Genomic DNA, 14,486 nt, shown 5'->3' on the forward strand with positions numbered 1-14,486 from the left:
TCCACGATAAGCACAGACTGACACTGAAACATTCCGGTTTAGCAAACACTCCTTTGTCTGTGTGAGGAAATAAACTCCACTCAATCCACAGAGGTGGGGGGTGGGGAGGGCGAGAAGGAAGGAAACATGAATATGCAAATAGATGCCTTAGGCAGGGGAGACACTTCATGATCATGGAAATTACTGTTTTCCCTTGGTTATTCCTACTAGTGTGATTATGAGGAATTTAACTTTATGTTTCTGTTGGCATTCTACTCTATGGGCTAGGAATAGAAAGACCAGTACAGTAAATAATTCAAGAGCATGGGGCCATATGGAGAAGATGTGAATATATTTCATTTCCCTGAGGATAGATATAATCTTATACTGGAACTAAGCTGTGTGGTGTCATTTTACTCCTTGGGACATTAATGTCCCATTTCTCCAAGTAACTGGCATTTATAAGAAAGCTTTTGATCCAAAAGAGCCTCACCTTTATGAATTTCACAGGCCATTTGGAATGCACTGGCCAAATGAAGAAGAAGAAGAAGAAGAAAAAGGAATATTCACCATAAAAACTATCCAAGATTTAGGAATATCTGCCGAATCTCTCACCTTCCATTTCCAGTCGCACCAAACACCAGGTTGGGTACTTTTGTTATCTCTTGCTAGGTAAACGACATGCCCTGCATCTGGGGGTCTTTTTGCCTGCAGTTTAGTCGATGTGCTACCTTCCCATCAATCTTCCTAAGGACAGCTCTGATCCTGACAGTCTCCTGCACAAAAAAGGCAATGAACCCCTAGCTCCTCAGTTCAGCCTAAACTCTTTGATCGGAAATGCACCGTCCTTCACCATTTGCTTTTATCTTCCTTTGCAGATCAATCTCCCAACAGTTCTGTACAAAGAACACTCCATTCTGGTGAAAGCAGATGAGGTCCCTTTCCCTGACCGTATGCTGCCTGCCTCCTCCTCCAGGGAGGTTCACCTCCACGGACAGTACGTACTTCCGAACTCTTATCTGTCCAGTTCCCCCCCAGAATTCAAATACGGCCTCGAATGCTACGTCCTTCACAAATGTTTCCCATCCTTCTTTTCCACATCATTGGCATACGAGCTTTTCCCCCTCTAAAGCCCCAGGAGAATTCAATCTCAGAATAAGGCACCCCCCGTTCTATTTTGCACGCTAGCCATCTGAGGTATCCAAGTATCCCCTCCAGCAGGTTGCAAACTCCTCAAAGGCATGGATTGGGCGTAGGGTCGGTCTGGTTTCCCCATGGAAATCCATACTTCCCTGCAAGGATCCGTACCAGTAATAAGTGATTATTCATAGTTTCCTGAACGTGTTACACTGATGCACACACCAAAACTGTTTGACGTAGAAACTACTCGGGAAGACAAAGGAGAAATAAAATGGGTAATAGTAGGAACTGGGAGAGATTCTGACTCCTGCTGCCTGCTTCCGTTGGGAGGCTGTCCCCAAGAGCCCTCTCAGGATACTAATCTGGCATTTTAAGGGAAGCTCTCAGCGAGTTACTAAAATGTCATTCAATGAACCTTTACTGAGTCACTGCTGTTTAAGTTCTGCATCAGGCGTATCAGGTACAATGTTTGATTAGTAATGGCCCTTGTCCTCTGGAGGCTAACACAGGCAAGGGAAGGGATTCTATACAAACAGAGAAGTTTAATAAATGTAATAAAAGAAAAAGTTAAAAGGGAATAAGCATGTGTGTGAGGGAGCATGGGGGTAGGGAGTAGTTAGCCCTGCATCCGAAAATCAGAGAGGGCTTCAAGAAGGAAGTAACTTTTGACCTCGGTCTTAAAGAACGCAGCAATCTGCATAGTGGAAGTGGTCATTTCGACAGAGCCAACAATGCCGTGTGCAGGCCTGGAGGACGGCATGCCCGGGACAGACAGCCAGTAGGAGCGGCTGTGACGTGAGCGCGCCCAGAGGGTGAGGCTCTGAGGTCAGGTGGGACCAGCCGGGCTGGGCCTGCAGAGGATTTTGCAAAGTCCACACAGTGGGCATCAAGCAGCCAAGAATAGGATCCTAGAATGCACCCAATTTGCAAGGATTCTCCCCCCTCACGTCATCTTCCCAGTGTTCCCTGCCTGCTGTAGCTCCCCAGGCACACCACAGGTCAGCTGCGGGACGGAGCATGTGCGTGCTGGCTGCTCACTCATTCTGCAGCACAGAGCAGAGGGCCTGAGTCTGGTATGGACACTGATGGCAAAGTGTAACCCCCTCACATGCAAAGACATAAATATTCCAGAACAGACCTTTTCAATCATTTGCTCACTTCACTCTGTATTTTACTTTTACCTCCTAACCCCTCTTATCATCCCAAAGGGAAAAAAATGGACTCTCTCAAGGAGACCAGAAGAACTGCATTAGTCACCATCGGAAACTCACTGTGCAGCGATTTTGATGAATTTTTTCAGCAGCTGCACTCGCTTGGCCAGCTGGCTGCAGAGCAGGACCTCCGTGGCCACCCAGAGCTGGACTTCATTGCATCTCTGCAGGAGAAGGCTGAGGTTCGCCGTGTGCTCCCCACTGCCTTGTCGGCCAAATGTGAAGTAGATCAGCTCTTGCTGCAGGAAGACAGGTGCACACCAGCATTTATTTTTAGCAGAGACAAGCTGATACAGAAGTCAGTCCATGGTTAAGAGCTGCCTCAGGTGGCCACTCTCATCATGTGTTATGAGAACATAACAATAGATCCAACCGGACACAACGCAGGGTTAGAGATGCCTTGTGAAATAATGTTCACTTAGAATCCTCACAAAAAAATGTTATTTTTAGAATGTGCAGATGACACAGTTTTACATGAAACTCTAAGAAGTTCTGAAGTTTAAATCACAGGCTGAATCAAATCCAAACTTCCTGAACTTGGTGTACTGGGAAAAGCAAGTGGAAATGATTGTTACTAGTACAGGTAGGTTCTTTCCATGAGGGTTCTCTGATTGTAGAGTGAATCAGGATCACCTGGAGGCCTGTTACAGCAGCTCTCTGGGCCCCAGCCCCTGAATTTTCTCCTTCAATAAGTCTGTGGGTCCTAAACCCGTATCTATAACAAGCCCCCAGGTGGTGCTGCTGATGCTGGTCTGGGTACCTGCTCTTTGAAAACCATGGATAAAAGACAGAGTAAAATCATGAACAGAAAGACAGTGAGATCAGGGAAAGGTCCAAAATTTACAAAATGTAGCAAGACCAGCCACTCTTTATCCAGACTGATCATAGGCAGAGCAACAGAAGGGATGTGTTTTTAAATGAAAGGGTGTGTGCACTTCACAGGAGGGGTCCCCCGCTCCCCTAAGAAAGCAGTACAAGCAGTGACACAGCCTGCTCCAGTCACATCTCGTAAGACGCACATCGTTTAGCTTGAAGGAGTTCACGACTTGCTTGGATTTAGATTATAATGTGGGCATTTTTCTGAGGAGGACATTTTTCTGAGGAGGACATTTTTCTGAGGAGGACACTTTAAACTGAAAGGAGAACTCAAGCCCCCGAGTTGGGCACGAGTTTCTTCAGAAGGAAAGGCTGATTGTAATGAAAAATGTCACTACATGGCAAAGCAAAGGCAACACACGGTTGCACAGAAAGGTCTCATTTTTCATCTCCTGATTCCTGTGAGCCCTTCCACTGGCTACATTTACTCCTTAATTGTCAATAGCATTTTGTCCCTACTCTACTCTATCATTTTATAAATGTTTAAGCTGTCTTCCAAGGGAGGGGTGATGGACATAAAGATTTGAAGTCTATCTCCAAAGTTTCAAGAAAGTACTTTAAGTCTTGCAGCACAGTCTAAATGTTTAGAATGTTCTAGAGGAAAAGAATGACTATGTGTACGTGCATAAATACGATTCTGTACAAGACCACGAACTTTATGGAAAAAAATTAAAGTATCAATATCAAAGTTGTCAAATGTAAAATGGCTTTTCAATTCCATTAGATCTTCATAATTATGCAAATACATAAGTATTCAAACATATAAAAATATAGCACTTTTATACTACAGTACACATATGATTATATTAGGAGCACATAAAGCATGATCACGTGTCTGACTTTGCTAGGTTTGTATTTAATGTATTTAAAGTCCCCAAATATCTTTTGGGCTATGGCATCCTACGCAGAACTACAGCATGAGATGATGGATCTTTTTAAAACTGAGTCACGTACAAATACTCTTTTAAAAAAATACAAAGTTAGGGGTGGCTGGGTGGCTTAGTCATCAGGCATCTGCCTTCAGCTCGGGTCATAATCCTGGGGTCCTGGGATCCAGCCCCACATCAGGCTCCCTGCTCAGTGGGGAGCACGCTTCTCCCTCTCCCACTCCCCCTGCTTGTGTTCCCTCTCTCACTCTCTCTCTCTGTCAAATAAATAAATAAAATCTTAACTATCTCAACTATGATTTAATCTATTTTCAAAAAAAGAATGCAAAGTTAAAATAGCACTAGCATTTATTTTATCTTTTCACTCCTTACTTACCTCGTGAATTGAATTGAAGAGACTCCAATCAAAATTCATTAATTCCAGAGCAAGATCCCAAGTGTTCATTCCCAAAATCCTCATCGATCTTTGCTGCGATTCCTCATTTTCTGCAAATGGGTTCTAAACCAACAGAAAGAAGCAAAAGGATCCTCAGTAATTCCCAAATGTTTGGCACTGAACTGGCTGACCACAGAAAGCCACTAGAAGCCCAGATTAGGAAAGTAATCTTGTCTGAGTGCGCTTAATATTTTTCCTGGTCCGTTCATCTTTGGTGAGTTACAATCAATTTGGGAAACAGCCTTGGAAACAGTAGAATGTGATCAATGATACTTCAGTGAGTTAGCCTGCCCCTCCCCCCACCACACATGCACGCATCCACAGATCTGATTATAAAACACTGCCCCAGCAGACAGCGTAATGAAAGCGAAAGCCCTGAAATCACTTTGGCTTCTGGTAAGAATTAGTGTGCCAGCAGGTTAGTATAAAAACAAACAAAAGAAATGTCATGGTGTACTTCAATAAAGACAGACATGGTTTTCACAGGAAATATGTTTAACGAGCCTCGTCCCAGACACACACTTACAAATTTTATTAAAATGCCTGTGGGAAGTGATAAAAATTTAAACAAGAAATAAAAAATAAAAGTTACTTCATTTATGTCCCATGGTGGATGATTATTTCAAGTATTTGTTGCTTTACCTATACAAAGAGGGGCGAGTCTGGTAATGGCACTTCCTTAAATTCCATCAAAACTTTAAATATTTTGTCACTGTTGAATTTATTAAAAACTATCTGGCATCTTTTCAAAATATTTGATATTTTCTAATTAAAGTACAAATTCTCCAGGGGCATCTGGCTGGCTCAGTCAGTAGAGCACATGGTATGGGGTTATGAGTTTGAGTTGATGTTGGCTAAGCATTTACTTGAAAAAAAATTCTCCCATTTGAAGGGTTGGATTTGAGTAGTTAATGATATTAAAATTATTAATAACTTGGACAAAAAACAATGGGACTTCGCAAAAATAAATGACATGACAGGATGAAGAGGTTCCAAATATTAATTCCTCTTTTGTTGTTTTTTTTGTTTGTTTTAAATATTTTATTTATTTATTTGACAGAGAGAGACACAGTGAGAGAGGGAACACAAACAGGGGAAGTGGGAGAGGGAGAAGCAGGCTTCCTGCTGAGCAGGGAGCCCAATGCCAGGCTAGATCCTACGACCCTGGGATCATGACCCGAGCCAAAGGCAGACGCTTAATGATTGAGCCACCCTGGTGCCCCCAATTCCTCTTTCAAAACTGTGAAATTCTTAGCATTTCACAAGTTTTACTGTTATAAAAAGGTTTCCTAACTTGAAGAAGAAAAACAAAAAACAAAAACCAAATGACAAAACACCTTCTCAGAGCTTCTCCACAGACTTTTTCAGGGCAGGTCAAGGTACAAATTGTCCCTGTAGCCCCGGGTGGGACACAAGGGGAGCTCAATGAGGGCAGACTGAAATAACGCGTGTGCAAGTACTGAGTGGGGTTGGGGGGGAAGGAAAGCTCACGTTTCTCGCGGCCTGACTAGTCTGGAACCAGACAGGTGCCACACTACTCTGCAGGCATTCAGCGGGAGAGCCAAGAGCTGGGAAGACGGACATAAATCTCTGCACACTAATTTGGAGATGTAAGGATATTTTCAGTTGGCTTTTTACCTTTCCTGCTTTTTCTCCCTAAATGCACCCCTTGCCCTGGTACTGCCTTCTGGGTACCCAAGGCTGTCTATGGCCCTCTCCGACAAACACGGTCTATTTTTCTACCCTTTTATCCAGGGCTCTAACGCCTGCCTTCTGAGAAGAGCAACTCATCTATACATAAGTGGAATGAGGCCCAGTGGCTCCCCATGTTATCTCTCCTGCCCTTAATAATATTCCATTTCAACTAGCAATCTTTTGGAGATAAAACACTGAAAGCTAGGACTCCAACAGGGAACTCTCAGGCAGCATGGAGAGCTGGTGGTGGAAACACTCGAGGGCAGGATGGCACCTGGCTCATCCGGGAACATACTTCAGAGCCCCCATGTCCTGTACTAGGACACTGCTCAGGCCTGCCTTCTGCTCTTCTGAAGCAGGTCCTGGTTGGTGGTCGGAGAGCGCACGGGATGTGCATAGCAGGGAACTGAAAAGAAGTCTGTGGGTAGCGTGAGGAAGGAGGGCATGGAAGACAAGAGTGTGAATCTCTACCATCACCCAGGAGCTCCAAGGAAGCCAGAGGGTAGATTGTCCTCCTCCCTAGGGAGGGTTAAAGCCAAGACAGTCTCACTGTCTATTCAAGGATGCTGGCTGGTAACAGTTCACTGGCAGAATTATGTCATGCACAGACACGGGACCTGTGACCTGCTGAAGGACACTCCAAAGCAGAGAGGCTGGAGTCAGACAGGTTTCCCTCTGCTTTGCCCCCTCATCACATACAAATGAAAGGAATGTGCAAGACCTTCTGAGGCCAATAATATTGGAATCCTAGCCTGGAGTCCTAGCACTTCCCCTTCCTTGGCTGCTGGAAGCTACAGTAAGGGACTCTGCCTCTCTGAACTTCACAGGGTCACTGGGAATGTTAAATGAGATACCGTAGGTAAATTACCCAGCACCTAAGTGGTGGTAAGTGCCAGAAGTGACAAAGATTAGTATTCTGGTAGGTTGATACTTGTGGATGATTTTACATAAAATATTTTTATCATAAGCAATTTTGGTTAACCCATGTGGTATACACATTCCTCAATTATAAACACAACAGGAGTCGCCTAGAAAGAACCATGCCAGTGACTGGCTCCGTGAAACAGACTAGGACCGTGTCTCTCGAGGATACCATCACCATCTGGCAGGGCCTGCTCTTTATGGATATAGGTCTGAGGCCTGATCCTACCAGGCAGAAAGCAACCACAAGGCTGAGGTTTTTAGGAAGGTAATAATGACAAGTCATCTGCTTAGATGTAAATGTTCTTACACTTAAAATGGAAAGTAACTTACAGCACGGGTTCTACATTTCTTCCAACTCTTACTCCTCATTGGCATCCCATAGACCATAGTTATGAGCTGATTTTACATGGGGAAGGCTGATAATTGTCCCTTTCTTCCAGTGAACGGTATACTCAAAGTGCACTAGAGAGATGGAAACAATACAGAGTCTCTTTCCCACTAAATTTGCACAGGGTACGTTTCTCAGCCTGATCGCCTCATATCCACCAAAAAAGGAATGGAATTAAGATTAATGGGCAGGGGGGTCACTTCTCTCACATCCTCTATGTCAGAGGCCCGAGAGAAGCAGGCTTTGACCTAGGAAGGCTTAGGATTCTTCAAGGTGTACCTGTTTTTGATTTGCAAAGGCAGTGTTGCTTGCCAGGTGTATTGCTGGCTAGAGGAGGAAGTAGTTTGATGTGTTTTTCTAACATTTACTATAAAACATACAAAATATGACTTTAGTCTGCCATCTGTGTTTCAAGTAAAGGCTAAAAGTCCTTACCAAAGTGTCAGCTAGGTCTTTTCGGTAGACATATATCCGACCCGAAGCTTCAAGGGATTTGGAGCTGGCCAAGTCATTGGGCTGAAGTTCATGCTTTTCTTTATTTAAAAAAAAAAAAAAAGTAATTAGAAACATGAGAACAGTAGTAGGCATGCACAGTATACCTAAAGAGTGAAAATTGCCAAAGAAAAATATTTAAAAGCAAATAGAATGCAGATTTAATTCAGATCTGCATACTCTGTTCAATGGCACCAATGGTACCATGGACATCACCGCTCAATATCCACAGAGTGGATATTGCAATGCCTTCTTGTAATATTTAGTCATTTTTTAGAACACAGAACAGTTTAGAGAAAAAAGTAAAAGTCACTCATAATCCCATCACTTGGGGTTGCCCAGGTGGCTCAGTAGGTTAAGAGTCTGCCTTTGGCTCAGATCATGATCCCAGGGTCCTGGAATCAAGCCCTATGTTGGGCTCCTTGCTCAGCGGGGAAACTGAGTCTCCCTCTCTCTCTGTCTGCCACTTCCCCTGCTTGCATTCTCTCTCTCTGTCAAATAAATAAATAAAATCTTAAAAAAAAAAAATCCCATCACTCTCAGATAACCACAGGATGGTAATGTTGGTAATATTTGGGTATGTTTTTATTCTGCTCTTGATGTTAATGTGTGTAAACGACATCCACAACTACAACATATAATTGCAATTACTTACACATATGCTTCATAATTAGTATGGATACCTACATATACATTTGTAGTTATTCCATATGTGGTTTTATATTCTGATTTTATTATAAGCACTTATCCACTTGTCAAAATTAACTATGTATATCATGTTAAACCGGTTACATAACAGTCCATTATACCATCATGTAATCTTTCCTCTATTGCTGACCAATTTAATAGTTTCCAATGTTTTTGTCATACTAATGAGATGGCAAAATATATGCAAATACTAGCACAGGGTCTGGTACTTAATAGGGGCTTGATAAATGGGATCTATTATTACAGCAGCCATAATATATACTGCTGAAGTCAACATCCTAATGCATAAATCGTTGGCTGCTCATACATGATTTTTATAAATAGATTCCCAGAAATGGAATTACTAGGTCAAAGGGGAATGAATACTTTTTAAAAGATTTTGATACAAACTGCCAAACTGCTTTCAAATTCTTACATTAACCAACATTGATCATTCCTGGTGGTAAGTTTGCTGTTTAGCTAAAACCAAAAATAGATTTCTCAGTTTATTTTAAATTTCTGGATCACTGGAAAAGCTGAGTGTTCTTCATGTATTCTTCTATTTCCCTTGTTACAAATTATTCCTGTCCCTCAGCCATTTTTCTACCATCATTGGAGTGCTCTTATAACTCAATAGACTTCTTTGTAAAAAAATGTCCTCCTCCAAACTAAACTAACCCTCAAGTTTATTGCACTGTAACATAATCAGCTTCATTTAGCTACCTAGCATGGTTGGGGAATACTATATTCCATGTATCCTCTTCTAGATAACTTAATCAGTTCAAAGGCCAAATTTTGTTTTGAACATTTCTGCTTAATACAGAGTACACAAATGATAATCCAATATATTCTTTATGACCCAGCATTATAAAGATCAATAGCACTTTCATGTCAGGCCGTTGACGTGTGTGGTAAATGGTCCCACACGGCTGGGCTCCAAAGTTCTTCCATCTCTCCTCCCTCTTTCTCTAGCTACAATTTCTTGCAGCCCTGTGTGTGCTCATGTCTACCCTACATCAGAATTTACGAGAGCCATTCTGCTCTTGCTACAGAATAAAATGCCATGACTTTCGGAGAGTAACTTTTCCACTTTCTGGGAAATATTTTTTTTTCTTATTTTCAGGTTTGTCACTACACTCTGAAAGTTAAAGCTCATAGAATTTTAAACTCTGAAAAACTATAGAGAGGTAGGTTTCTGTTACTACATACATTACACCTACTCTGGGTATAAAACAGCTAGAAACCTACTGAAAGCGATGAGGATAACAGCCCCAGTCCTTTTAGAAAAATCCACAAAACCTTCCACATTCGCAATATCTTTAAACTTTTTTTGACAAAAAGAAAATAAGAGTAGATCTCACTGTAATTTCATTTTGAAGTATTTAAAAGACTATTTACTGAAAATTAGGTAACTAGAGCAAGGAATACATTCAACACTTTTTTTTCCTTCTTTTTCTTCATAGAGCATTATTGTTTGGAGGTTATTAAGCTATGGGCAGAAAGGTTCTTAACAGATAAAAGTACTAATTGATGGGAAATGATGGCACATATCCAAATCTGTGGGATAATTCAAGAAATAAGCTGATATTTCTACAGAAGATTAGCAATGGGTCTATATACATTAGAACAACATTGGCCTCCCTGATGAATCTAATTTAATAGAGTGTAAAAATGGTATTTCATGGCCATCAAATAGATATTGAGTAGTAAAACAGCTACTCATTACTCTCCAGGTTCAAGCGTGGCTCTGGGCTGACTCGGAGTCAGCCTCCAGGGAGAGGGGGGGGTCTCAGGTGTGCTACCAAGTTCTCTCAGGGTCCTTCCTCCTCCACAGTGGGGACCCAATGACGACTTTCTGTAACGGTACTGTCTTGAGAGGCAAATGATGGTTTTGATGAAGTGTAATATTATTTAGAATCACTTAATATTTTTGGTCACTTAAAATGAAACATAATACACATTAATTGTATCTAACTGGAATGCCTGAAATATTTTATTAAAAATTCAACACATTAAAATTCATGTAGTCCAGATGTTTCTTCCACTTTTGCTCTTTTTCTCTAGATAATGTTTTGATGGGATGCACAAGTAGGGCCCCTTGAGAGGGAGGAGGGACTCTCGAGAGGCCCAGGGAGAGGGGCTAGGCGGTTTGCATATGTCATCTGCTAGTTTATAGGACGGTTTTACCTGCTTCTGTCACAGAAATGCTTTAACACCAAGTTAAATTCTTGGTGATCTTCTCCTCCTTCCCCTAGCCTGGTAACAAAGGGTAAACAGGAACGCTGGTTATCTGCTCCCCCCTTTCCCTCTCGCCCCATCTCTGGTTGACTGGTTCACACAGTACTCCCATTTTTCAACTACTGATGCTAAGTCACTTTCTTTGTATTTTTCTCAGGGTTAATGAGATATTAAATAAAGACTGTAAGCCAAAAAGGAGGCCAGCAACATTGAGATCTGACAGGCCCCAGTGAAAACGAAGGGGTCCTTTCAGGTCACGTAGATCAATAGTGTCAGCTTGTAATCTGTGTGATCTTATTCAAAACAGACAATAAACCATTCTCTGAGGATAAATAAGGCCCAGCAGAAGGAAAAGCTATAACTAGACCTTACTCCCCACGTCCACCTGAACGAACACAGCCTGCGAGCTTTCAGCTTATTGGAGTTTTTATTTCCTTCAACGGGGAGTCTTTTTAAGTATTAAACTGTCAGCCAGCAATACGACTAGTTCAAGGCTGTCTTTCTTTTTCCTTCCTAAAGTAATTTCATCCTTTAGCAATTTCCCAAGTTAATTTAAATATGAAAGTAGGCTTATCTAGAGTATAAAATATGAAAAGCTTTATAATATATTTCAAAACACTGGCATGGCCCTTTATCCGTTCTTGGGGAGGAAATTCAGGATCCCACAGTATCCAGCTGTTGTCATGGAAACGCCTCTGCCAGGCAGCTTCTTATTGTTCCTGTGGTCACCCAGCTGCGGACCCAGAAGGGACAAGCCGTGCGTTTACTCTATAAAAATGTCGACTCTCCTCCTCTCAGAGGCGACCCGGGGAAAGATTAATATTCCAGGACAGAAAACAGTTTACCCCCAGAGAACGTGACAGCCACCAGAGCCAGCTCCTCTTCTGCATGCTGGATCTTTTCTGCCACAACTTTCAGGATCTCCTGTGCTGTACTGGAAACTTTGGCCTTCACACTGACATAGGAGTGCTCCGTTATGTACACGTGGCAAAAGACTGCATACAACACAAGAATCGTTAGTCAACAGGGAACTGGAGACCTGAGGTACAGACATTTCCAAATGAAGGCATCTACCAGCCTATTCTCTTCAGTGTAAAACTTACACAACTTGATTTACATATTTGTGTCTGCGCTCGGGTGCCTGAGGGCATCCATAGAGAAATAGGTGCTTGGCCACGCGGGAGATACAGGCGGTTAGAAAGCTGGTGAATCAGTGCGCCAAGGATTTAGGCTTCCCAAACTGGAATGAGAGACCTATGTTACAAAAGCCACGTGCTCTGCTCACGGTGGAGACAGCCTGACCATGGCACAGGGGATGGGGTGCAGGGGAGCGTACATAACTTATAGCTCTGAGTTCCTTCTTTGAGGGTTACTGAGATTTCCCAAAGCACTGTATTAAAATATCTCACTCATAAATTTTTATTTTATACTCCATTTCCAGGCAGTCACTGTTGATTCAATCAGGAACATCACATTTTGCTATTGGAGCTCTCTTAAGCTTATATAAAAAAATCTGCCCGTTTGCCATGGTTTCTGTGTTCAGGCATCTTGATCATTTAATAATGATGTCCCTGATCAAGATGTGGGTGAGTCTGGTTTCCAAAGGAAAGGCACATTTCTAGCCCTTTTAATATCCTTTTTGTTGTATGCAGTGCAAATAATTATTACTAGGACATCATCACTACCAGGGTGACTTGGGGTCCTGGAAAAGATTTTCTTCCTGATTTGAGAGCAGAATCTGTTAAATAGCAGTGGAGATAACTGATATATTGTTTCTTACAATAGCTACTTTGAATTATAAAATACTAGCTTCTTTCAAAAAGATAATATTCTTCTCTGTCATGTTGCAAAAAAATAAAAAAACAAAGGGGGAGCGCAGTTCCTAGAGAAATCTTACATGCAATTTAAATGGCCCCCCCAAAAATAAGCCCAGGAATGCTTCCCACAGAAAGGCAGATGAGGCAAAAGAAAAATGAGTTTATGTGTAGGAACCTCAAAGTAAACATTACCGGAAGGCACGGAAAATATTTTGGTCTTGGTTTGGTTCAGTATGTCACTAAAACAATAGCATCTAACAAACAGTTGTTTTATGTGTTGTCCACAGACATGTGAGAGGCAACAAAAGCTTTTTTGCTTCCACAGAAAAATCAAATTTTTGAGCAAGACAAGATCCAGTGCACAAGCCACTGAATATGAGGAAAGCTTAAAACCCGCTTCGTAAACAGATAAACAAAATGAGGCCAGGGGTCTCGAAACACTTCCACTTTTTGTAACTCAGCTTGGGAAATTATCTGGTTCAACTGGAAGACAAATCAGCTTGGAGGGTCAACAACTAAGGAATCAGGAGGTAAGGTCATTTCTTTCCCAGCTTCCACAAATCCCGCGTAGCAGCAGAAGCCTGGGTGTGACACTTTGTTGTTTAAGTATGTGAGAAGCAGAGCAGACAGGAAGAGTTCACACTTAGAATTTCAGCCCAGATGGAGAGGTGGGCTCTAAGAGAAACCTCCTAGTCACAAGAGCGTGAATGTTTCCATTGTTGTGTTTCCCCAGGCTCTGCACTCGACTCAACCTTTATGCACACAGAAGGAAGTCATTTCCTTCTCTGGTACAAGGGAGTAACATAGAAGGAAGCACCTTCATGGGGCTAAAGGTTATCAACCCTTCCCCACCCCTACTGGGCAAGCATCTTCAGAGTGGGTCCGAGCCCTGTCACCGGGGAGCTTTGGGGAGTGCTGACCGAGGGTGGGAGGTCTGGGCACGTAGCACTGTCTTGCAGGGGGATTTCGGCCACACTCCTGTCCTTCTGGTCTTCTTGCCAAGAGTCTCTTCTCTTCATCTCAGGGACTGCCCCACCAAAGCCCCACATATTGGCTTTAATGGGCTTTCCAGTCAGTCCCAGACAGCGAGCTGACCGATCAAGGGAGAAAGCAGCCAAGAGGAACAGGGAGTACCTTCCCGGCAATGCTGCACCTCTCCCTGAGAAAGTCAAGAAGTGCTTGTTCCAAGTTTTCTTTCCTCCCTTCCCAATCAGAAACATCCTTGGCCCCTGAGACACTGGTGTAGGGTGAAGAAAATGGCCACACTTGAAGCAAGAAAATAACGACCATCATATTGGGTGTGAACGTGTTCGACACAGGTCACAGGGCTGTGATGGCTGGAAATGTTCCAAGGCGGGCTGATGTGTTAATGCTGGAGAATGAGGGTGATTAACTGCGACTCCACCTACCCCAAACCCTCGTTAAAACGACACTCACTTTCCTCTGTTTCAGTCACAGTTCCTCTGTGCTGGAGCCAGTTCTCCTTAAGACTGAATTGGTGGAAAAGGGCTTTATTCTGTGAGAAGCGAGAAAGAGAACAATGAATGAATGCATTCCTGCCCTTTGGAAAACCACAGCTGTTTACAACATGTTCCAAAAGAGCTAGCCAATTTTTCTTTCTTTCATTTTTTTAAAATATGAAATCCACCCATCCAATTTTAGAGGACTAAGTAGGGGGTTACCACTATTCATGCATGTGGAGGTAAAGATGCTGAG

General features: G+C 42.6%; 1 protein-coding gene across 2 annotated transcripts in view; it reads right to left on the minus strand.

The window, feature by feature from the left end:
- Positions 1–14,486, minus strand: part of RAPGEF5 (Rap guanine nucleotide exchange factor 5) — a 223,277-nt gene that overhangs the window by 24,862 nt on the left and 183,929 nt on the right. For both annotated transcript variants that reach the window (XM_004743361.3, XM_013051672.2), the window contains exons 16-20: positions 14,208–14,286; positions 11,799–11,948; positions 7,972–8,069; positions 4,470–4,592; positions 2,391–2,569 (exon numbers count right to left, since the gene is read on the minus strand). In XM_004743361.3, the coding sequence (XP_004743418.2) occupies positions 2,391–2,569; positions 4,470–4,592; positions 7,972–8,069; positions 11,799–11,948; positions 14,208–14,286 (629 nt within the window). The remainder of the gene's footprint in view (positions 1–2,390; positions 2,570–4,469; positions 4,593–7,971; positions 8,070–11,798; positions 11,949–14,207; positions 14,287–14,486) is intronic.

Source organism: Mustela putorius, unplaced genomic scaffold (assembly GCF_011764305.1).
Source record: "Mustela putorius furo isolate JIRA1106 unplaced genomic scaffold, ASM1176430v1.1 tig00003845_pilon_pilon_pilon, whole genome shotgun sequence".
NCBI classification, from domain to species: domain Eukaryota; kingdom Metazoa; phylum Chordata; class Mammalia; order Carnivora; family Mustelidae; genus Mustela; species Mustela putorius.